A 23,689-nucleotide genomic window follows, 5' to 3' on the forward strand; every position below is an offset into this window, starting at 1 on the left:
GTGTGTGTGTGTGTGTGTGTGTGTCTGAGTGTGTGTGTGTGTGTGTGTGTGTGTGTGTGTGTGTGTGTGTGTGTGTGTGTGTGTGTGTGTGTGTGTGTGTCTGTGTCTGTGTCTGTGTCTGTGTGAGAAAAGAAGAGATGGTTGTGTAGCCTATTCTGGTCTGTGGTGCGAGAAGGATGGGTGATGCCCATCTTGGTGGGCGCATCTTTATGTTTGTGTGCCGATGTGGCTCTTTGCTGTGACACATTACAAAATGTGGCTCTTGTTCTCCGACTGGTTGGCCACCCCTGGTCTACTCGCACACGTGGGACCTTTTTATTACGTTGGCTCAAACTATTTTTTAGACTTATTGGCTTACTGCCACACTGCCTGCAACGGCCGCTTCCAAAGGGCTTTCACTCCATGCAGCTGTTGGGTGTGTGAAAGACTGACTGAAAAACCTAGAGATGCACCAGATCCTGATTTTTAGGCAACTGCCGGATACCGGATCCACTGCTTTAGATCCTGCCGGATCCGGATCCTGTGAAAAACCCTATTATCCTGCTGGATCCGGAACCGGATCTTAGATCCTGTGCATCTCTAGTTACTACTGTGGCAACCAAACCTAAGAATATTGGCCAATAAATATCTCTATGAGATAATAAAGGCTCTAATCGAAATCAGGTCATGGACCAACTCCTCAATTCTACTATACATGGGTTTATCGTTTATAAACAATCCCTGGCAGCACGACCCTGGCTGCACACTGTTCAACCTCCGATAGCAATTTCCAAGGTAACAATCAGTCAAAAAATGAGCCCACGTGGTTGTCTGCTGAGCATCTTGCCCCTCCTCACAACACGAATGTTTGTAAACAAAAAAAACTATGTATACTCAGAGCAGCTACCTTCTTTTCGGCCAGGTCGTGGTCCAGTTCCTCCTCTGAGTCCTCCTCTTCCTCGATCTCCTGCTGCTGCATGTCCTTTATCTTCATCAGGAGCTCCGCCTTCGGGGCTGACGTGCTATAGTAGGCGGAGCTAGTTGCCAGGGCGACAGCTGCTGCCATGGCATTCTCCTCCTCTTGTTTTCTGAGGTAAACAGACACAGACTAGTGTTAGCCAAAGAGAGGGGGCAACAGACTCTTAAGCATTCTACTCAACTCTGGCAACATAGGTCACATTAAGACCTTCAGAGCTGTGTAAGAACAATACAAGAAAACGGAAAAAATATTTCTTCATCTCCTCAGGCGGTAGCTCTGACCCCAGCCTTACAGCTGGTTGTGTACTGTGCTTTTGGGTTCTGAGGTCAAATCAACATGACCATTGGTAGTGCAGACAGCTTGAATTGTGTGTGTGCTGTGTTAACATTCATAGGTCAGTTTCTTTTATTGGCAATTAACAAGTCAACATTGACAGATTCATAACTGTGATCGTGCCTTGAATTGTCCTCCCAACTATTCACACATTGGAACAGTCAACAGTGCATGATGTGACAGACTTTGCAAAGTGGTGTATGACACATGACACTCCATGGTTCACCTGGCATGGCACAGACCAGCATTGCATAACGTGGAGCAAAAATGAAATAAAGACAAACAATTTCCCAGCTTGGGATAATAAACATTGGGAAAATCTTTCTACATTCCTCTATAGTATTTGTTGCTAACCCGTGGTCCCCCCCAGGTAGGTGCAAGAGATCGCAGGTGTTGCTCGTAATTTTGTCAGTGTTGAGGTTGTGACGTTACCAAACTTATAACGACAGAATCCAACATATCCAATGGCATAATGATAAATAAGACAAATTAAAACATCAACCCAGCTGTTTTTCTGCTGCCAATGACTAAAAAATGAGAAGAGAAAAGGTTGAGAACAACTGACTAGACTAGAAGATTAATGTGCAGTTCTGCTAGCTTGCCAGCAGGTGGCTCTACTGGTCCAAGTGCCTCTGTCCTGATTGATACACCATACACATTCCAGTAAGCATTACTGTACAGCAGACTAGGGACTGGCTTCATCCCTTTCAGAGAAGGACGAAACTACTATTTTTGATTTAAGGAAGTGATTTAAAGCATTCAGCCTTGTTCTCAAAAGGTATTGGGGACACTTAGTACACCCACAAAAATGGAAGTGATAGACATGGGACAGGGCCCAAGCAGCAAGACTTGGAGTTAAGGGGAGAAGCTATAAAAAAATATTATAAAATCAACCACAATATTTTTGATGGCTTAAAGGAGAATTACGGTCAAACTCAGTATGAGGTTGTGCTGACTACACAACCTTTGACTTGTACCAAAAGACATAGACAAAACATAGAAATTAACAAAAATTTGACTTGTACCAAAAGACATTTTGTTCAGCCCTTTCTGAAATCCTAAACTGCCAACTGAGGGCACGGTCTGTTTACGTAGAGTTTGCCATGTCTGAACATACCTTCAAACATCATTCCAAAAAGTGTGTGCTGTGTTGTTGTCTACTAATGCTGTATAACTTTTTGGAATTATTTCAGGCGCCATTCTATGTTTTAAGGTTAAGTTGCTGGCAACAACCTGATGAACCCCTCACATCACTGTTAATCTCGGGGTTGAAAGACACAAACGTAAAGTAGCTTCTTTAGGCGTTGAACATATTTTTAAAGTGTGACCGAGGTCCACCCGGCTGATAGAGTAAAGCAGAGTAAAGGAGTGGTGCCCCACCTCTCCTCGGCGCTCCGGGTGGAGGCCTGTTTGGGCGCGCCCCCTGCTCCTCCTGCCGGGGCCCCCACCCCACCGGCTGCCTTCCTGCGCTGGTGAGCCCCCTCCAGCAGCTGCTCCCGACTGCCCTGGGGGAACAGGCCCTCCATCAGGTCCATGGCCGTGCGCATCTTGCTCTGGTCCAGGATGTCAGCCAGGGACTTGTCCTTGCCGATAATGTCCCGGGCCAGCTCCTCTCTCTTCTCGTCCTCCGAGGTGGATGAGATGCCGTTGCTGCTGGGGTGAGGTCCGTTGTGGGGGTGGGTGGCTGCTGCTGCTGCTGCTGCTGCTGCTGCTGCCTCCCTTTTTGGCTCAGATGCTCCCGGGGCCCCTGTGAGGTCTGAGTTGGTTTTGTGTGTCTCTGGAGAGCCCTGGTCCCTCTGCTGCTGTGGTGGTTGTCTGGAGTAGGCAGAGAAGACGGAGTACGATGCCTCAGGCTGCCCACTGGCCAGGCTCATGAGGTGGGTGGTGGCCCTGGGGCCCGACGGCGTGGGGCCCTCAACGACTCCACCTGGGGCCCCACCACCACCGCCGCTGCTGCTGCTGCCAGGCCGAGGGTGGAGGTACTGCCGACTCTCTCCGTGCTCCTTCTCCGTGTCGCTCTCGGCGTGGACAATCTTGATGGGCACTTTCCTCACCACACCGTTACTCTCACTCAGCCTCTGCATCCTGGGAGCAGAACACAAGAAAGAAAAGAGGGGGGGGGTGTAAGACAGAAAGGGGAAAAAAGGAAGAAAAAGGAACATGACCGCATGAACTAATGACTATGTGAAATAAAATAATTCCTTTACAAAGGTCATCCCGGGACGGGACGCGTCACAGCACAGCACAGCTCAGAGCAAACCGCAGCATTAAATACATTAGATCAATGAGGAATGACTGAGGGAGTTAATGTCTCAGTGAATTCCACAAAGCAAAGCAAGAGGCACCTTTACAGTCGAGCAGGAGAGGAGACCAGAGAGACCATCCATACTCCGGCAGTAATTAAGAGTCATATGACATGATGACATTAGGGCACTCTTTTGCTTCTCTTCTTTCTCTTTTTTGCCCTTTTCTTCTCTCAGTCTCTCTCAGGCTCTCTCTCTCTCTCAGGCTCTCTCTCTCAGTCTCTCTCTCTCTCTCTCTTTCAGTCTCTCTCCCTCTCTCCCCTTCTCTCTCATGCCCAATATCCTGGCATGCCGGGGCTGCCCAGCTCCTCCCAGTGAGTTGGCTCCTCAGCACTGGAATGCTGCTGCTGCACTGTACAGAAAACTCCCCCCAAAGTAAAATACAGCCCTTCCCAGAAGAAGACGGAAGGAAAAATACAATCTAAATCCACAAAGCGATATTCAATGATTTCTTCTGGTGCACTGTCAGTGGCAAACTTGCTTCATGAATAACATGAACGCACACACGCGCACACACACACAAGCGTGGTGCTCACAGTACAGAGGACCATCAATAAGGCTCTTGTATGGTATGAATACAACAAGGAGCAGACATGGCGGAGAGCTGTCATTAAATTACTGGGCTGCAGAGACGGACTGTTTCCAGTGATAAATTTAAGACTCCAGCGCGCGTGCGCGCGAGAGAGAGAGAGAGAGAGAGAGAGAGAGAGAGAGAGAGAGAGAGAGATAGAGAGAGAGAGAGAGAGCATCTAGCCAGCTGTGTGGTTTTAGGAAGTGGAAAACTCCACTGCTGCTGCAGCACTTCTGCAGAGTATGTGGAGAGAATGCAAGAGGGAGGAAGAAGGGGAGAGAGAAAGAGAAAGAGAAGAAAAGAAAGAGAGAGAAGCAAGAGAAAGCAGTGGGAGTGGGAGATGAAAATGCACAGACTGGGGAGTAGCTAGAAAAGGGAAACCAGCAAAGCCCAAGAGCGAGAACAACCCAAGAGAAGAGTAGGGAAACAAAAAGGCATGGTACAAGACAATAACAGACGCAGTCACAGACAACATCAAAAGCTGGCAGTGCGGGGCCAGGCGTGGCCCAGCTGTGGCCTGTTTGCCTTACCTCTCAGGGGCGTCATCCTGCAGGGAGACGGGGGGCTTGTCGGTGAGCCTCTGGGGAGAGAAGTGGGGTGAGGGAGAGGCCGAGGCCGAGGTGGAGGGCGGGCGCTGGGCTTCCATGGTGGGCTTGGCCAGTGGCGGGGCACCACTGGGGGACGGCTGAGAGGGCGGGGGCTGGGGCAGGGGTACGGCACACTCTAGCTTGGGTTGCTGCTGGGGTGGAGACTTGGACTCCTCCTCCTCCTCCTCCTGCCCTCTCCCTTCCTCCTTCTCCTCCTCCTCCTCCTCTTTTTCGCTCCTCTTCTTCTCGACCACTTCCAGGTCCCTAGGAGGAAGACAGAGGGTGAGGGTGGGGTCCGGGTTAGTGCCTGTGTCAAGGCTGGGAGAAAGGGGGAGATTATGCAGAGCTCCACCCAAAACGGTGGTCGGTGGTGGGAGACAGTTGTGGTGGGAGACAGGATAGGATGGTGGTGGTGGTGGGTGTGGGGTTGGGGTTGCGGGCAGTGTGGTGTTGAGAGGTGCTGCTAGAGGCTGGTACCTGTCTGGGTAGGGTGGTGGTGGTGGTGGTAGATGGTGGTGTCTAGAGCTCCAGTGGGTGAGGTTGGGCAGGGGAGGCAGGTAGAGGTGAGGAGGCGAGGACTCGTCTGGGTCAGGGAGGAGCGTGGGCGGAGGAGGGCTGGGCGGAGGAGGGAGAGGGGCGTCCCAGCCTGGGGAGTCGGGGTTCTCCAGAGGTGCGGGGGGAGGTGGTGGAGGAGGAGGAGGTGGAAGGAGGAGAGGAGGTGGTGGAGGTGGAGGGGGGAGGTCGGGGAGTTGCTGTTTGGATTCTAGGGGCTTGTCCTTCACTCGGAGATCACTACGGCCTCTGTCAGACAACCTGAGGAGAGAGGACAAGTTACTGATGGGATGTCTTGTAGGAATGCACTATACTACAGATATAGGAATGCACATATGACAACCCTTTTAGCATTTACCGCCCTTTTTACACATTCTACACCCGACACCACCCCCGAACCCCCTCTCTCGCTCGCACAGGCACGCATGCACCCAGCTTTTCTTCCCAAAGAGCTGGCACTTCTGCAGACTTTTTTTTGTACTTTTTCCTTAACATTGTGCTTTCTCAACAATATTAACTACAGTGAATGCTAACTGTAAAGGCAATCCAGAACAAGCCAAGCTTTTCTCTGCCCCCCCAATACCCTATAGTACAACTCCTCAGCTCCATGAGGCACACAAAGCTCCACTGTGTCTAGGGTACATCGATAGCAGAGAGAGAGAGAGAGAGAGAGAGAGCAAGAGAGAGTGAGAGTGAGAGAGTGCGAGAGTGCGAGAGTGAGAGAGTGCGAGAGTGCGAGAGAGAGAGAGAGAGAGAGAGAGAAAGAGCAAGAGAGAGAGCGAGAGAGACTCCCATTACGATTTTCGGTTTCTGAGCCGGAGACTGGGCCTCTGACGTCCAGTCTGGAGGTTGTTCTGCTGTAGCACACTGTATTTGTGTTCCCACAGCCCCACTCTGTGTCTGTGTCTGTGTCTGTGTCTGTGTCTGTGTGTGTGTCTGTGTGTGTGTCTGTGTGTGTGTCTGTGTGTGTGTCTGTGTGTGTGTCTGTGTGTGTGTCTGTGTGTGTGTCTGTGTGTGTGTCTGTGTGTGTCTGTGTGTGTCTGTGTGTGTCTGTGTGTGTCTGTGTGTGTGTGTCTGTGTGTGTCTGTGTCTGTGTGTGTCTGTGTCTGTGTGTGTCTGTGTCTGTGTGTGTCTGTGTGTGTCTGTGTGTGTCTGTCTGTGTCTGTGTGTGTCTGTGTGTGTCTGTGTGTGTCTGTGTGTGTCTGTGTGTGTCTGTGTGTTTCTGTGTGTGTCTGTGTGTGTCTGTGTGTTTCTGTGTGTTTCTCTGTGTCTGTGTGTGTCTGTGTGTGTGTGTGTGTGTGTGTGTGTGTGTGTGTCTGTCTGTGTGTCTGTGTGTGCCTGTCTGTGTGTCTGTCTGTGTCTGTGTGTGTCTGTGTGTGTCTGTGTGTGTCTGTGTGTGTCTGTGTGTGTCTGTGTGTGTCTGTGTGTGTCTGTGTGTGTCTGTGTGTATTTTAACAAGGCTGCTCAATTGTTATCCTTACGTATTTCTACTCCGGACTTTCAATGACTTTGCAAATGTATGTATCGTGGTGGACAAAAGGGGTCCTTGTTCGACAGTCTCATTTAAAAAAAAAAAAAAACGACAGAAAAGAAGAAGAAGAGGAAGGGGGAATATTTCCGGGGGGAATCCTGCCCAAGACTTGCAGATGTGCCAACGAGTGGATGAGGCTCTAAACTAAAGGGCATGTTTTGTGAGGATGGCAAAGGCTAAAGAGCAATGAGTGCAGAGCCACATGTCAAAGTGGATAGCTGCAATAAAAAGAAATAGACAGACAGTAGCACGAGGAAAAACAGACGGCATTACTGGTGTTTTCCGCATGAAGAAAGCCATGGCTTTGAGTATTAGAGTGAAAAGTACCGGTCAAGCTCAGAGCACCGCTGGCTTTACCCCAAACTGTGTAGACTGAAGAATTTAGCAAAAAGGCCAGTGTTTTGTTTAGCAGAGCCATAGCCAGAAATCATTAAATTGTTGAGCCAACAACATAAATCAGGTCAATCAAGCCCAACATTCCGACTCATAGATTGTGTGTGTGTGTGTGATGATGATTATTTTTTTTTTTTACTAAATCAATCAATTAAATGTATAGCACCTTCTGTTTGGGTGTAGGAGATTGTCAAGTGAGTGGGGCCAAAGGGCCACCCCAGTCCAACCATGGCCATGTCTGTGATGTAAAGCAAACATCAGACATAAGCCAGGGCAGACAGAGGGGAAATAGGAACAATGGAAAAATTTAAGATGGTCTCCACTTCTGCTCACAAAAATTACACATTCACTCCAGAAGTATTACTTACACCCAAGGCGGGCGTACATTTTAAATACATTTTCCAACTACGGTTGCGGGATCAAAAGTAAAAGTATAACTATCTATTCATTGACTGATGGAGACTGGGACCGCAAACTGAATTGCCCTTCTGATGGGACTAATAAAGTAATCTTAATCTGAATCTGAATCTGAATCTATCAGTATGTTAGTGTTTTTTTACAACACATTTGTGAGTGTGTGTGTGTGTGTGTGTGTGCGCGTGTGCGTGTGCGTGCATGTGTCACAGAAAGAATGTTAATTCATGCATCAGTGTGTTAGTTTTTACTGCACAGTGTGTGTGTGTGTGTGTGTGTGTGTGTGTGTGTGTGTGTGTGTGTGTGTGTGTGTGTGTGATGTGAGACTGTCTATGTCTTATTTATATGTTTGTTTTAACTGCACATTGTAGACGTGAGAAAGAAAGAGAGTAAAAGTGAACAATGGAGCACCGTAAAGCACCCACGTATGCACTTTCATTTCAATGACAGCAAGGTATTGCCCCCTTCTGTCCCAGAGTTTGTGAAATAAAAATAATACCAACATGACTTATGGAATTATTACATGGAATTATTACTTATGGATGGAGGAATGATGATTTGGTCCCTGAGGAGGGAGGGAGGCCATGACCGTTAAATATAGGAAGTTTTTTGGGTGTGGAGGTCATGACCGTTAAAGTAGGTGGAAGTTTTTTGGGTGTGGAAGTTTTAGGGGAGGATGAGGAGGGGTGGTGCCTGACGGTAAGAGCTCATTAAAAAGTCTTTGCCATTTGGTAGCTTGAGGACAGCAGTGGGTAGGAGTCTTCGACCGTATGAAATCCTTTGCTGTCTCTAAAGAGGACGTCTGGTCTAGGACTAAGCAATTTTAAAAACAAGAATGCTCACACAGTTTTGTCTTGTTTGTCTTAAGTTCTCAGTTAAGTAAAAGACCAATCAAGTCAACAATGACATGGTAGTTGTCAGGGAACACACAGTGTTTATTTGGATAGCCAGAACACAGCTTAACAACATGATTTAATGTCCACTACATGGAGATGAGGCAAGTTAGGTGTGTGGTTGTGTATGTGTGTGTTTGGTGGCCGTGTGAACCCCGCGTGGTGTGTCTGTGAGCATGCTGAGGCGTGTGCCTGTGGTAGCCGGTAGCCTGTAATCAGGACTGCATGTGGTGGCGCCCCCAGTGGTGCCCTGCCACATCATCATCATCATTACCCGTCTGCGCCAGGCAGCAGCCCCATCCTCCAGCAGGAGAGCCGAATTTAAAGGGACACTGTGCAGAAAATGGTCAAAAAGGGTACTGCATCTATGCTGCGAATTGAAAATGGGCTGCCTATTGCCAAATTTCATCTTTTCATGAAAGTTTCCGAAGTAATAAACTAATATTTTCTAGTATGGTCCAAGTACAGTCATTTTTGCAGGTAAAAATGGCTATTTCTGGAAATTCAAAATGGCGGACCATGGAGAAGATCCCCCTTTTCATCTAAGAAAAGTTTTTTTTTTCAGTCATAATGAATACTTAGAATTTAATGGTGGTGGTAAGTATTCATAAAAAAGGTAACATTAATGAATGGGAAGCATGAATTCTGGAAATAAAAAACTAAAAACTCACACAGTGTCCCTTTAAGATCCTAGCTACAGCCAAACGGATATTGACTATGGTAGGTTTTCTAGAAAAGTACAACATAAGGAACAATGTGGAGTCAGTTCTGGGATACACGGAGGAATGTGTTCTTCATGTATGACTTGTTATGACATCTGTCCTCCATTTCACCTCTACATCCAAGATCAATCCCAAATACAGTACCTCTGAACTTTCAACAGTGCACAGGAAATGACCCATTATAACTAATGCTAACTAAGATTAAGTTAAGTGGTTAAGGCTAACTGCACATGCTATGATTTGCATGAATGCATGAATACATCAACCCATTAGAATGCCTTTGCCAGCTCCAATTTGTCCTTGTCTACATAATGCAAATATTAAACATTTTCAATGTACTTCTCCTCCAGTCTTTGCCTGTTAAATATAAAAAACAGTCACACCCATCAATCTCCATTTTTCTCAAGTTAAAGTACCCGATAGAACTCTTTGGTGGTCTCTTTGCTGTACCAAGATCTGAGGTGTTGTCTATATAAACCTTTCAAATCCCAACCACAATGTGCCAAGACCTGGTGGTGCTACTGTTTATTGATGTGGATTGTGGATATACTTCCATTGAGGTAAGCTTTGATTCAATACCACAGCGGTTCAAGTCTGGGCTCTGTCATCCAAATCATACTTTTGGGTTGTGTGTGTATGTACCAAAAGAGGGAGAAAACACCATCTCTGCATTGCCCTTTTTCAACAGGAGATGTCAAGGAAGTCATAACGGTGAAATAGTTTCCCAAAAAAATTATTACAGCAACATACGGTAGTTGTAAAATAACTCAACATATTGCATATCAACAAAATCAGTTCACTGGGACCAGACAATGGCACTCTGAAGGCCAAATATTATCTGCAAATTGTGTTCATGTTCGCAAAGCAACACAGAGGCCAAAGCACTCCATGCCCTATAAAAATGGAAAACTCATCTTTTTTTCTTATTACAGTGTTGACATGCAGATCACTTCATCAGCAACTACAGTATGAGACTACGGCACGTCATGCCCCAAATTCAAGTTTTCCACGGAGCACGCTACGGTATAATAACCTGCCCTTCAGGCAACATCAGTCAACAATATCAAGGAACCAAACACCTACACTTATAGACATTAACCCATGTCACATTCACAACACTGACTACGTGCTTTCAGTGAACACAGAAAATGGCACTGCAAAATGAAACCATGACAAACACAAAGGATACATCCTTGTAAGGATCATGGAGCTTTCCCATCGTGATGACAGCAGACTGTGAAAAGACGACTGTTCCATTGTGCCGTCACTCATCACCTCCTAATTCTGTCATCTCCAAGAGATTTATTGCATGGAGGACGACCCTAATTACAGAGAAGGCCAGGGACCGAGGCCGCTTCATGCTGGCATTTGAAGCGAATAAGTCATGTAGATGTTAGCCAAGGGAATATTAACATTAACCATTAGAGCAAAGAGTTAGCAATCATCCTTCATGCTCCACATAACGTCAAAATAAATGGCAAATAAACATCTCCTAAGTCACTCACAACAACCACATCAAATGACAAACCAAAAAGCTCAAGAAGACATCCCAGCTATCTGGATCTCGAGAAGAGCTGAAAAAACGGCAAAAAAACAAATGACTTTTTAACAAGCCATGGCAATTCTTGGTGGTTTAATATTTGGACTCACCGCTGACCAGGATTATGTCGGAGTAGTCTCATGTTGTGACAGTGAGCTGGGGGAGGAAGAGAGCCTGTCGTCTCCTGGATGTTGGGAGGACAAGTGACAGGTGCTTCCTGACCACCTCTTTTCATAGATAGACCATGGAGCAAAGCAACTGGGTGGGGCACAAGCAAGCTCAGCAGAGGCCCTCAGGAACTGGTAGCAGCACACACACACCTTAGTGATGCAAATGAGCCTTACTCATACTGGATTACTTTGGTCAATACTTCACACTGGATACTCTACACCTGAGGATTGGTGTCGCTCACAAAAGTGTATGATATGAGACGATGCCAGTGTGTGGATTTCTGTGTGTCTGTGTCTGTGTGTGTCTGTGTGTGTCTGTGTGTGTGTGTCTGTGTGTGTGTGTCTGTGTGTGTGTGTCTGTGTGTGCGTGTCTGTGTGTGCGTGTCTGTGTGTGCGTGTCTGTGTGTGTGTGTCTGTGTGTGTGTGTCTGTGTGTCTGTGTCTGTGTCTGTGTGTGTGTGTCTGTGTGTGTGTGTCTGTGTGTGTGTGTCTGTGTGTCTGTGTGTCTGTGTGTCTGTGTGTCTGTGTGTCTGTGTGTCTGTGTGTCTGTGTGTCTCTGTGTCTGTGTGTCTGTGTGTCTGTGTGTCTGTGTGTCTGTGTGTCTGTGTGTCTGTGTGTCTGTGTGTCTGTGTGTCTGTGTGTCTGTGTGTCTGTGTGTCTGTGTCTGTGTCTGTGTCTGTGTCTGTGTCTGTGTCTGTGTCTGTGTCTGTGTCTGTGTCTGTGTGTTGGAGGTGGGGGGTGTTAGACACGAGATAGTTTTCCTGAAAAGATACTGGAAAAACTTGTTGATCCTCAAGTTTTCTACAATGCACTTGACAGTGTGCAACAATTGAAGTGGTTACACCTAGCACAGAACACCTCATTTATCTTCTCTCCTTTCCTCCGAGCGACCTACAGCAGAGCGACTAGGCAAGTCGACAAGCAAGAAAAGCAAGAAGGGGACATGCGTGTACTGCAGGGGTAATTTCAGCTGTAAAGTGGCATTTACTGCAGGATCCACGTTCGCACAGGCAGTAGTCGGGAGAGTTGATCGTTTGATAGGGTGCAATTTACTAGCTTAGCATGATGGCAGCGGGGGATTTGCACACAACGTGCTTATTAAACTGAGCCGGCCCATTGCAGTCACAGCACAGAAGAACAAACAGAAAGGGCCTTGAGGAAAAATGCTACAGGCCATTTCAGAAGTCTCAAAACTACTTCTCAACCTTGGTTCTGCCTTTTTTTTTGCAATTTGTGTTTTAATTTAAGTGTGGGCGCCATCTTTTTTGTTAGTGTTTGACAAGGTTTGTTGAGCATCATGAGAAGACAATTGTGCTCAAAGGTTTAGTACTACTGTAGAGGTTGTATAGTCTCCTCATGCCCGAGATCTTTCACCCCAGCACCCTTTATTTCCTGAAGAAAAAAAAAGTTAGCCCAAAGCCAATGCTAAGACTGTCCACCTGTTTCTGTCATTATATAAGTCAGGACAAGAGATCCCTTCGAGAGCTGACGCCGCAGTTTGTTTAACGGCCAAAGACGATTAAAGACTAACGTGTGGATGAATGAACACATACACAAAGTGATTACTACTACACAACACCCTGCTGCAGGCCTGGCACTAATTGTTGCCCCCTTGGGTCATTAGGTGAGAGGTTGAAGTGGAGCGATAAGCCACTGAGAACAACGGCACCTGATTTGTGTGTGTGTGTGTGTGTGTGTGTGTGTGTGTGTGTGTGTGTGTGTGTGTGTGTGTGTGTGTGTGTGTCCTGGTCATCAGTAGCATGATGTCATTTGTTTGTTGAGGGATTACGCTCATTGGCTACCTCTGCTCACATGACGGGTGAGAGCAAACAGCTCTACCCGACCCCACCCGACACAAAACCTCCACCCTGAGAGCACACAGTCAGTGACAGTGACAAACCTGTTCACACCTTCAGTGCTCAATGCGCAGTTGACGAATTGTACACCCTAGGTCTAAAACGGCATTCCGCTGCCCTACAGGTTGATGCCGGAAGTTATCGCTAGAGAGACTCGGCTCCTGCAGAATTAATTAAAAATGAGTTCCACCCTGTAACAAGGCAATAAACAACTGAATTCAGTTTAATAATTCAGTTTAAAAATATTACCATAGGAATTTGCATAAATAATGTCAAGATAAAGGCTCATTAAGTTTTCTTCAAGTCACACAGATAATCTACGCTGGCTATCTTAAATGGAATTTTGGAGCCGGGAGATAGTGGCATAACTCCCATGTCTGTCAGAAATGCTCCAAGAGCATATATGCACGCTCACTGTCGGCTAAATGGACTAGAGCAGTGGTTCTCAAACTTTTTGTGCAAAGTACCACCCGAGAATATATTGAGCTCTCCGAGTACCACCTTGACAACCAACATTAGAATATCGCAGCAAAGGCCTTCCATATTCACTTTTGCCAGTCAATACAGGAGAGGTTCATAATGGCATCAAGAGCTACGGTCACATTCAGTGCAAGTTTGTTTTTAAATTTTGTGCTTGCCTATTATTATTCTGAATTATGCTTTCAGATTCATACAGTTCAATATTACAAAATGTGAGACCAAAGAGACATTTGACTGCAACAGCTTGATCAGCCTTCAAATCAATGCACAAAAAATGACAAAAAAAATTCTACCAAGTACCACCAGAGATGTCTCAAGTACCACCAGTGGTACACGTACCACAGTTTGAGCACCACTGGACTAGAGCAGCCAAGAGAGTAATTGCCATAAACAGCGCCAGTCTGGGAGGAGTAAGGGAAGGTATGGGTGTGTTCACGGTTGCCGAGCAACGGCTGAGGCTGCAGCAAGCCATGAGTGCAGCATGCAAAACTAAAATCTCTGCAATATAAGTTACATATAGGATCCATCGTGGCCAGAAAAGGCTAGCATGAAGTAACCGTTATAAAAGTGACATGACCCATGTCTGGAACATTAATGACATATTGATGTTGATGATGTTTGTCACAATTTTGTTATTTTGGAATGTTATGACACCGAAACAATGTCAACTTGACAACCCCAAAAACCGAATGACACATTATGACAACAGTCAACAACATCAGTAATGTGTCCTTAATATTCCTGACAGGTATCATGCCAACTTTATGCCAGTCACATGACACCATTATGTAGACTGCTTCAAAGGGTTACAGAGGGATCCAAAGGTCCACATACCAAGTTTCAGTATGACATACAGGTGTAAAACCATTAATAATATCTGACCCCTGTTTGCACTATGCAGTTTGAAGTAATGGTTCTGAGCCGTCAGGGTGGTGCTTGATAAAATCAGGGTGTTGCTGTGTAAAGACTGGAGTTGCAGCAGTATTGCAGCAAACCAATACTACAGTTCGTCTGCAGGATGCTGCTTAGAATTGAAATGGATGTTTCTTAGTTGTAAAGAAACGGTTGTTGTACGAAGGTCCCACATACAAGTAAGCTTACAGTATGACTTTTGATCGCCAGTGGTGCTCCAGACTTTGAAGTGCATACTAGTTTTATGTGGCCAGAGCAAGGTGGCCAATGACTGGGGTTGCAGCAGCTTGAGAGCAAGCTGGCACTGCAATCCAGCTGCTTGCCTGGTACCATGTCGATGCATTATTCAACTGCAGGCCTGCGACACAAAGGCGGTTTTCTAGTGAGGGGCACAGGGAGGGGCTGAAAGAGCTCTGCTTTTTGTGGCTCTGCACCCTCATCACATTAAGCATTTAGGTCACACTCGGCTGGCATCAAATGGCTCTTCTGTGTGATTGGCATTTGCTCAGTGGTGGGGGCCATATTGCAGACTTGCTCTGGGCTGTTTTCTTCAGATGCCAGGGGGACAAAGAAAAAGGCCTCTCATAGGACCATAAAAATGTAATACAACTGGACTGGAGTTTCTTTTTTGATACAAGATAATTCGCTCAATTCTTTCTGGGATGAGAGAGGAAAGACCAACATGTTTGCTCTACGTGGATAAATGTCTTCAGTTTTGTCAAAGAGATTTAACACATTCCTTTATGCATAAACCTATATGAATCAATCCCATATTAAATGTACAGGTGATTGCAAAAACAGTAGACGAAACAAATACTTCCAAAAAGTAGGTCAACACCACAAGGTCAGAAGAGTGAGAAAATCCTGGACAAGGCCTGTAGATTTTTGCCTACATGCATGTGTTGAGGTGACGTGTTGCACTGCCCTTCTCTGAGCCAGTCATACAGACTCTTCCTGTCAGGAGAGGCACACCAGAGAGTAGAGAGAGAGGTTCCACTGGCCCATTGTTTCCGGGTTCTATTATTGCAAGGGGGGGGGGGGTCCCCCTTTAGGCAGACCTAGGCAGACCTAAGGACTGTTCTATTCAATGCTAGGAGTATTATGACACGCCCCTTTAGGCAGACCGGAGCCTGGTCATGTTAGGTGCCCATAGCAACCTATTACATTGGCATATCTCTATATACTTAAAGAATCTCTGGGCACACTCCAGCAGACACTTCAGAGCAACACAGAGCTAGCCGCTACACAACGCCCACTCAGTGTGCTGTGCGGATGGGCCCCGTGTTGTCACAGCTGTGGCGCGGCAGCATGTCCATGTGGGCATGCCGATCGTCTGCCGAGCCGGGCCAATAAAAGGCCGCCTGTGTCTCCGCAACCGGGAGTTATGCGAGGAAGCCGGTGGGAGTGGATTCTTGTATCCCTCTCTGGCAAATCAAGAGGGGCTTATAATGGGGGATCTGTTGGCGGGAGTCAGGTTTTACTTGGACCCTGGCAAATCTCATTCCTGGTTACCCACACAGATACCACAACAATGACATAAAATTTGGCATTTTATGTGATGATGATGTTGATTTTTGTTATGGTTGGAATTAGATTAAATCTTTATAATTCACAATAATATTGTTACTATTATTGTTGTTGTTCACCTTGCGAATAACTTGTGGAAAAGACATTTCAGCCATTCTGGTTAAATTGCTTCTAGTTTTATTTCATTACTTCCATTTTTTGTCAGACGTCCTACTTCTGGGTTTACATGCCAAGTTATAAGATTTGTTATTCATAGAAAACTTCCCATATTTCCAACATTTCCATACAAGTAGTGCTCCTAAGGGTCTCCGGGTGTTACTGACTTGTAGTCCCTATACACTGTATAAAGCCTACCCCTGAGGCGGCTCTGTGTGCATTATGTAGTTGGTCAACATTGTCCTTGTTGCAGTCCTTATCTGGTGAAAGTAATAAGCTTAATAATTTTATAATAATAATAATTGTATTTGTATAGCACTGTATCATACAAGGGATGCAACTCAAAGTGCTTCACAAATGAGAAAAAAAGAACATAATTGTTAGAGGTGGATTTAAAAGGAGACGAAGAGAGGAGAGGCAGAGATAGCAGGAAGGCAGAGGAAGAAGAGATAGAAAGAGATCATAGAGTCATAGGGTTAACGTAGGTTAGGACCGGGATTCTTAGATGCGTAAGGTCCTCACAGTCTCCAGTAAATGTTAAAATGTATACTACGAAGTGGTTTATATCACTTCATTCAAATAATATTTTACCATTGATTAAGTCACCACCTACGTTCCATAAACCGCTTAACAACAGGGAGTGAAGCTAGTATGACGAGTTACCTCTCTGTGTTCTAATACACTGCACAACCCCTAGCCTACCTGGCTGTAGCGTGACCGGTAATTTATGGGCAGTATGCAGACTACAGTATGTGCACCTCCACCATCTACTTGAGTGAGGTGCGGCTGTCTGTTCTGCACCAATAACTTTGACAACAGAATGGATTTTAAACATATATTTTGGGGCTTATTTGCCTTGATTTGATAGGAAGTAAAAGGGAGAGAGTGAGGGTGAGTTGGGAACTGACTCAGACAAACCAGAAACTCTGGAGCAAAATATAGGGTTCTAGGATGCAAATAAAGGTGGAAGCATTGAATGAGTCAGACTCCAATTTCTTACCTCAAGCCGGACCTGTGTAGCTCTGCGAGCTTGCTCTCTGTCTGGGTGTACTCCACAGATTTCCTTCCTCTTGCTGGAATGTTCTGTGAATATGGAAGTCACACACACACATGCATACAGTCCTTCAGAAACCCACTTGAGAAGTTCAGCAGTCAAGACCAAGGAGTGAACTTGTTTTAGAGTCTTTAGACAAGACAAAAACAACAGTCCTGTGCCGTGACTCAAGTTCCATAACCTTGTTTGTACGGTGCAACTACTGTTTTCTGCTGCCTTGGCCCTCAAGAGAGTTTAGTGCTGCTCTGTCAGCTGAGTGTTCCTTCTGTATGCTTGGTTGTGTCTGCGGGTGTGTCTTTATAGACAGACCTGGATTAATGTTTGACTTAGCGTCTTCTCTTATTTTCCCATTGCTCACTTGCTCAACCTGTCTAAACAAGGCATGGCTACTTCTTTCACTGGGAGCCCTTCAGAAGTGTAGAGTAAATCCCAACCGACAGCAAAACGTTTTTTTTTTTTAGGTATTAAGCTATAATCACATAAAGACAAACAGTGGGGTTTTCAAACCCCGCTAACCCATGACAAACAAAAACATTGTCTTACCTGTCCATAGAAGTCTGCAGACGGGGATGATCTGGACCTCTCGTGAACACAGGCTGGTTTGCTTCTCTCCTCTACAGCCGGGTCTAGGATGTTGTCTGCGGAGTGATACCTCCCTGAGGGCTTTGACTCTGGGGGCTTCCTCTGAACATTCCACGTGGCTTCGTACTCTGCAAATGTGCCTAGTCTCTGGTTCTCTGGCCCCTGTGCAGAACTGAGGTCATCTTGGCCCTCCGTCTGGCTGCCCTCAGAAGGAGTTCCCGAACTCTTCCTCTCTGAGACGTCCTCGGCCTGCCCAGGCTGTGGCATTCCTCCAGGCCTGGTCACCCTGCGGTCGTCGGCAGCATGCTGCTGTGCCTGCTTAGGAAGTGGTTTGGAAAAGGCCGGCTTCCCTGTGGCCACCAAGAACTTGCGTCGGTCCACGAGGGATGTTGCGCTGTCTGGGGGACAGGGTTCCTCGTCCACTCCAACCTCGTGGATCTTGTCAGGCTCAGAGAATGAGCGCACCTTCTTATCTGCAGGAATGCGCTTACGACTGCCAATGCGGGACACCTGGCTGCCAGCAGACGCAGGCTTGGTCTGCGGAACCTCAGACACACTGGGAAGGGATCCGCCATCTTTACGACTGATGGCTCCCACAGAAGGGCCGCTCAGCAGCTGTGGTTCTGGATGCTCCAGTAAGACGGGCTCCAAGTCCCTCCTCCTGAAAGAGGTGGCCTTCAGCACACGGGCCTGGGCCTCTTTCAGATGGTCCTTGTACGATATTGTGAAGGTCCCGTTACCCGAGGTCGGGGAGTTGTCCAGCATCTCTTCCGCCTCCTCGGTGGAGCCCAGGGTGGCAGCACTTTTGCTCTTCTGCAGCTGGGCCCTCTTATTCTGAATCTCGTTGCGCAGCGTGGTGGCATATCGATCGTTGCGTCGCACTTGTTTGCCGTTCACATATTCAATGACTTCTTCACCTCCCTTGGTTTCGAGTCCATCATCTTGCTCTGGGTTTTCTTTGGCAAGGGAGTGCAGCATGGGGGTTTTCTGTGGACATATCTTACCCTGGCCCTGGGGCAGCCAAACATCCTGGGATGGCTCCTTTGTAGGAGGTGGAGGGGAGGAGATCCTCCTCTGTTCTGCTTGCTTACTAGGAGGATAGCTCATGTAATGTGGCTCTGAGGGTGGTCCAGTAGTCCTCCGCTGACTGGGCCTCTGTTCAACGCTTAGTGTTGCTTTTGATACCTCTGGTGCATTGGTTGGGTTGCTGGAAGAGTACTGGTTCTCCCCTTGCCTGTTTTGTACATTGCCATCCCTATTATTTGGATTGTATGCTAGTGGCTGAGGTGGCATATACTTGGCTTTGCTAACTCCTTGAGCACTGAAAGAATTCCTCTCCCCTCCAGTCTGTGGCACCTCTGGACTGGAACGAGCCTTCCAGTCCTCCACCTTCGTTATGGCGGCTTGAGAGACTGTCTGAGGCGGCTGTCTTGAGGTGACACAGTAGTACCTAGTGTGACCTCCACCATCTCCTGCATTCTGGTCGATAGCATTTGTGGATAAAGAAGTGCTTTGTGTCTTTCCCTGGTTCTGGCCGTAGAAGTGAGACTGGTTGTGGGTAGGCAGCTCCTGCATGCTGCTGCAATAGTAATTACTGATGTTCTGGGCTCTGGGAGCTGCTATGGCCCTGGCCTTGGTGTGGAAAGTGCTCTCATCACTGTACTGCCGTTGGTGATAGGGTGTGTGAGAGTAAGGTGGGAGACCCGCTCTGACATCTGTGCTGGAGAAAGAATGTGTCTTACTGGGGTTTGACTGGGGATGGGTGTGGCCCTCTCCTGAAATGTGGGGACTAGCAACATCATTTTTATTTAGATTAAAACTCCGACGAGTCTCAGAACCCCTCTCATTACCTTGAAAGTCCTGAGCTTTGCCCTGAGACTTGAGCTGGGCATGAGGCCCTGGAGCCTCTGGGTAAGCTATCACCAGCCCCTTTTCATGGACCTTGGTTATGGCGAAGCTGTCACTGCGCGTTGGAGGTGGTGGCGGAGGAGGGGAAGGGGCAGATGCCTTCTTCTTGTCTGGCACGTGCCACACAGGTCCGAAGTTGATCCGACTGGAGCTTGAATGTCGCGAGCCAGCTTGCTCGTCAGTTCTGGCAGGCTCGCCACCACCACCTCCTGCTGCTACTGGGACAGAAGGCAACTGCAGGTAAGCAGGGCGATCTTCCTGTCGCCCTGCCTCCCCACCACCAGCACTGTGTCTCCCATTGCTGTGCCTCCCGCTCGATTCCCACTGGCTCACTTTGTACAGCATGTTTTCCGTGGAGGCCGCGTTGCTGTTAGCCAAGGTATAATCTGGTGTGCCAGAGCTGGTGGAGAAGGAGCTATAGGCTGAGTCACGCTTGCCGCCTCCCAGATGCTCGACACTGTTGTTGTTGGACTTTCCTGGAGATAGTCGACCTGGCGGGTAAGGGTGTGGAGCGTGCTCTAAGCTGTCCATGCTCCCCAGGGAACTGAACTGGTCGGACACTCTGCGCAGGTTGGTCTGGTCCCAGCCAGCTGAGAGATCAGTTGAAGATGTACAGCTAAAAAGCAAATGGGGGAAAAAAACAAAACATTCTTGGGACTGCTTTAGGAAAATATGATCATTTGAATTTACATCTTCGTTCGAGAGATCACAACACTAGTACATAATATGTTCCCACATAAAAAGAATTCAAATCAAATGAGGCACATTTTTTTTGTCTGGAGTAAAAGGTTTCCCCACAAACTTCATTAAATAAAAACCTGCTCCGAATCACATTCAGGGCAAAAGTTGTTTACAGGTTGACATGTAAACATTTTATAATTGTTAATGCAGATATTCTAACTTCCCCCTCTGATGGAATTACTTTTTTCACAGTTCACATGATCCAATTGTACAGCTTAAAATTAAAACATAGGTTTACACCACTAAGCCATGAGTCACCTTGCATCATATCTTGTTTGCCAGACTGGCGAGGGTGTGGACTGGGTCTTGGTCGTCTCTGATTGGCTCTCGTTGAACTTGGTAGAGTGCCAGGAGTGAGGCCTACTTACAGGTTCATTCCTCCTGCAGGATTAGGAGAAAAGACAAGGAAGAGAAGAGGGTAGAGAGAGTAGAATAATGAAAGAAGAGAGAGGAGAGGATGGGGGTGGGGGTAAAATGAAAAAGAAAGAGAGGTGTTAGGTTCAGGGAATGGCTCATTGTTGGAAATGAATCTCTCTTCACTCAGTCCCTTGCTGGCTTGCTTGTTGCTTGTCCCCTTGGTAGAACACACACATGGACATCACAGCAGGTCAACCACAGCAAAACGCCACATGCCAGAGTGAGCAGAGGATAATTATGGCTAAAAGAAAGGACTTGACAAAGGCCTGCCCAAGGGGCTGCCAATGTTGTGGACACATATTACTCACAAGTCACAGAGAGAGAGAGAGAGAGAGAGAGAGAGAGAGAGAGAGAGAGAGAGAGAGAGAGAGAGAGAGAGAGAGAGAGAGAGAGAGAGAGAGAGAGAGAGAGAGAGAGAGAGAGAGAGAGAGACTTTCATGCACAGACCAGAACACAAAGGTCACAGAGGAGGTTTCATCACATTGCAATCACTTAAGTCTTGCGTTTTAAAAACATACCCTTTGAAGCGGTTCTTTCTGCAATGCATGTTGGGAGAGACAACAGAAACAACACTGTGATCTCAAGTGTTGTCAAGGGAACCAGCAAAAACAGGTACGTGGTGTGGCTCATGACCCTACACACCCCAGTATCAGAGCACAGGTACAAATCTGTCCTTCACATTTTAACTTCGCACAATATTACTGGATCACACCAACAGAAAAGTACTGCATGCTTTGCAAAGTAACGATTAAATTCAAATCAGACATAAAGTACATTAAAGCCATTTATTATAGGATTCTAAGATGGAAAGTTGGCGGGTAGGAGGATGGAACTGGAGACAGAAAAACTGGGGCACAGAACTGGACCAAGGGGAGTGACATCACACAAGACGATGATACAGATGGGAGGATGAACAAGCAGATCTGATTGGATGATGAGAAAGTTGGGAAGATACAGGGTTTTGGTGTTGGTTTCTACGGTGACATTACCTCATGGAACTTCGCAAAATCTTCGTGAGAAAGCTCCTCGCCACATGCACGTCACTCTCTGATGGCATTTTCTGTGCTACAATATCCACCATTTTCATTTTCCTGGGTTAGAGGAGGGGAGGAACACAAAGTCTGAAGTTCTGAATTCACTGACAGTATGGGAAAATGGGACACTGCCCCTACACCAAGAGGAGACGAAACAAGAAAAGCCTACATACATTTGCATGCATGTGTGTGTGCATGAATCATAGGGCTAGTCTCTCAAAAAACGAAATACTTTAAATAAAACATACATACAAGAGAACACAACAATACTAGAAAGGCAACTACATTACACAGACAGACAAAAGATACATGCACACACCAATAACACAACCAGGGACGAAAACAAACAAAATGGCACACAATAGCAGTCCATAGTCTACATCCAACACAAAGGTCTTTATTCTTCCGAGAGAAGGGAATGTACATGATTTAAACCTACTGCACTACCCCACAACGTCTCAGCAAGCTATGCTGATGCCATAGGACTCCAACACCCTCTCCTGGCCATAAAGTGTAACATTAAGTTAGCAACAAGTGTGACTTCTTGCAATACAGAGTGTTTAGATTTGTTTCTAAAGCAAAAGAATTACAAACACTGTACAACAACTTGGTGACATGGTGAGACTCCGGGATCTGCGGATCACTGAAGCCCCATCAGCTTAAACAACTATCCCAGTGGCCGCGTTAACCTGGGAAGGCAGGAATCAGACTAGACCAGCCACAGTTTGTCCACAATGCACGTCACCGCCCACCAGCAGCCCAAACATAGCCGATAAGAGGAGCGGAGGTGAACCCCTTCTCGCTCTAGCACTGAGAGGCCGCCATATGGGCCACAGTGACTACAGGACCCCTGCGTGGGACTCCGGGGGGCTTAAAGGCCTTGGAATGTCTCACAAAAACCAGATCAGCTGCCTCCCTGCCCTCTGCAATCTGTTGTCTGCCTGAAAGACTACTAGCTTCTGCGTGCTGCTCTGCAGAGAAAATAAGGATCAGCAATAATGCAAAATCCACGAAAGACCTGATGAAGGGGTGTTATTTGTTTTGTAATCAATGACTGATGCATACAATTGTGTGTCTCACAATGGTGCATCTGGAGAAGATTTATTAAACAAAGTCAGGGCAAAGTAATTAAAAGTTCCGAATTGACCTCTTAAAAATAGTTGTAAGGTATTTTGACTGACACTGATAACCAAAAACGTCATCCTCCAACGGAACCTACAAACGTGAAGTTCAAGATGTTATATACAGCCAATTGGCTTTTATGGGCTTCTAAGCCCGTGGCTCAAGACATTCCTTTCCTCGTATGTTACCTCCCTCATCCCCCACGTGACAAACACCCCTACACTTGACCTCTACCCTCAGAGTTCTCTCTTTCCCAACAGAACTGCCTATTCTGGAAACCCAGGAAAAACTATCATAACAGCAACTGCAAAAACACTACATGCCTGACAATCCCTGAAGTGTTGCAGTAGTCAAACTTCATCAGGGGTATGAATCAACCCCCACAGGGTAGTTTGGTGTCGTTTTGCCCCCTTGGTTGGTGGGGTCACAGTGGGGTCTGTCAGAGGTTTATCCGCTGGGTCTAGGTCTCACCCCACTCTCCCTCATTGAGGCCGGGTAGGGCCTCACAATGCCCCTTTCGACCAAGAGGTCAAGGGGTCTTGCACCCTAAAGACAACCTGCCCTACATTTTTAAAGCAGAATCTCAACATTAAGCATTCCTCAATTGCAGACTTCCTTACCCAATCTCAAAATCATAACAAATTTCAAAGCAGCAGCCCACTGAGGCTTATTCTTCATTTGGCCCCACCATTTCTCCAAAAATAGAAAACATTAAACAATATGCTGTGTCGGTAAACTCCAGTGAGGCTCCTGTTTAACTGGACTGGACACCGGCTCCTTCCCTTCGCTTCGCTTTGCTTCAGTTCATAGAGGAGGGCTAAGCCTGCTTTCGCTGCGTAAAATATCTTCCAAGAGATCTCTGTGCAAGCCACACATGGCGCTCCCCATTGAGATGCAAATGGGCTTGTTTTTATTAGACGTATTGTCAGGGCTA

At 46.8% G+C, this 23,689-nt stretch overlaps 1 protein-coding gene across 2 annotated transcripts in view; it reads right to left on the bottom strand.

The window, feature by feature from the left end:
- shroom2a (shroom family member 2a) overlaps positions 1 to 23,689 on the bottom strand; it is a 63,886-nt gene that overhangs the window by 6,604 nt on the left and 33,593 nt on the right. For both annotated transcript variants that reach the window (XM_063200936.1, XM_063200937.1), the window contains exons 3-9: positions 20,441 to 20,563; positions 17,495 to 20,057; positions 16,898 to 16,980; positions 5,230 to 5,565; positions 4,696 to 5,016; positions 2,672 to 3,376; positions 887 to 1,067 (exon numbers count right to left, since the gene is read on the bottom strand). In XM_063200936.1, the coding sequence (XP_063057006.1) occupies positions 887 to 1,067; positions 2,672 to 3,376; positions 4,696 to 5,016; positions 5,230 to 5,565; positions 16,898 to 16,980; positions 17,495 to 20,057; positions 20,441 to 20,563 (4,312 nt within the window). The remainder of the gene's footprint in view (positions 1 to 886; positions 1,068 to 2,671; positions 3,377 to 4,695; positions 5,017 to 5,229; positions 5,566 to 16,897; positions 16,981 to 17,494; positions 20,058 to 20,440; positions 20,564 to 23,689) is intronic.

The sequence above is a fragment of the Engraulis encrasicolus genome, chromosome 6 (genome assembly GCF_034702125.1).
Source record: "Engraulis encrasicolus isolate BLACKSEA-1 chromosome 6, IST_EnEncr_1.0, whole genome shotgun sequence".
NCBI classification, from domain to species: Eukaryota; Metazoa; Chordata; class Actinopteri; order Clupeiformes; family Engraulidae; genus Engraulis; species Engraulis encrasicolus.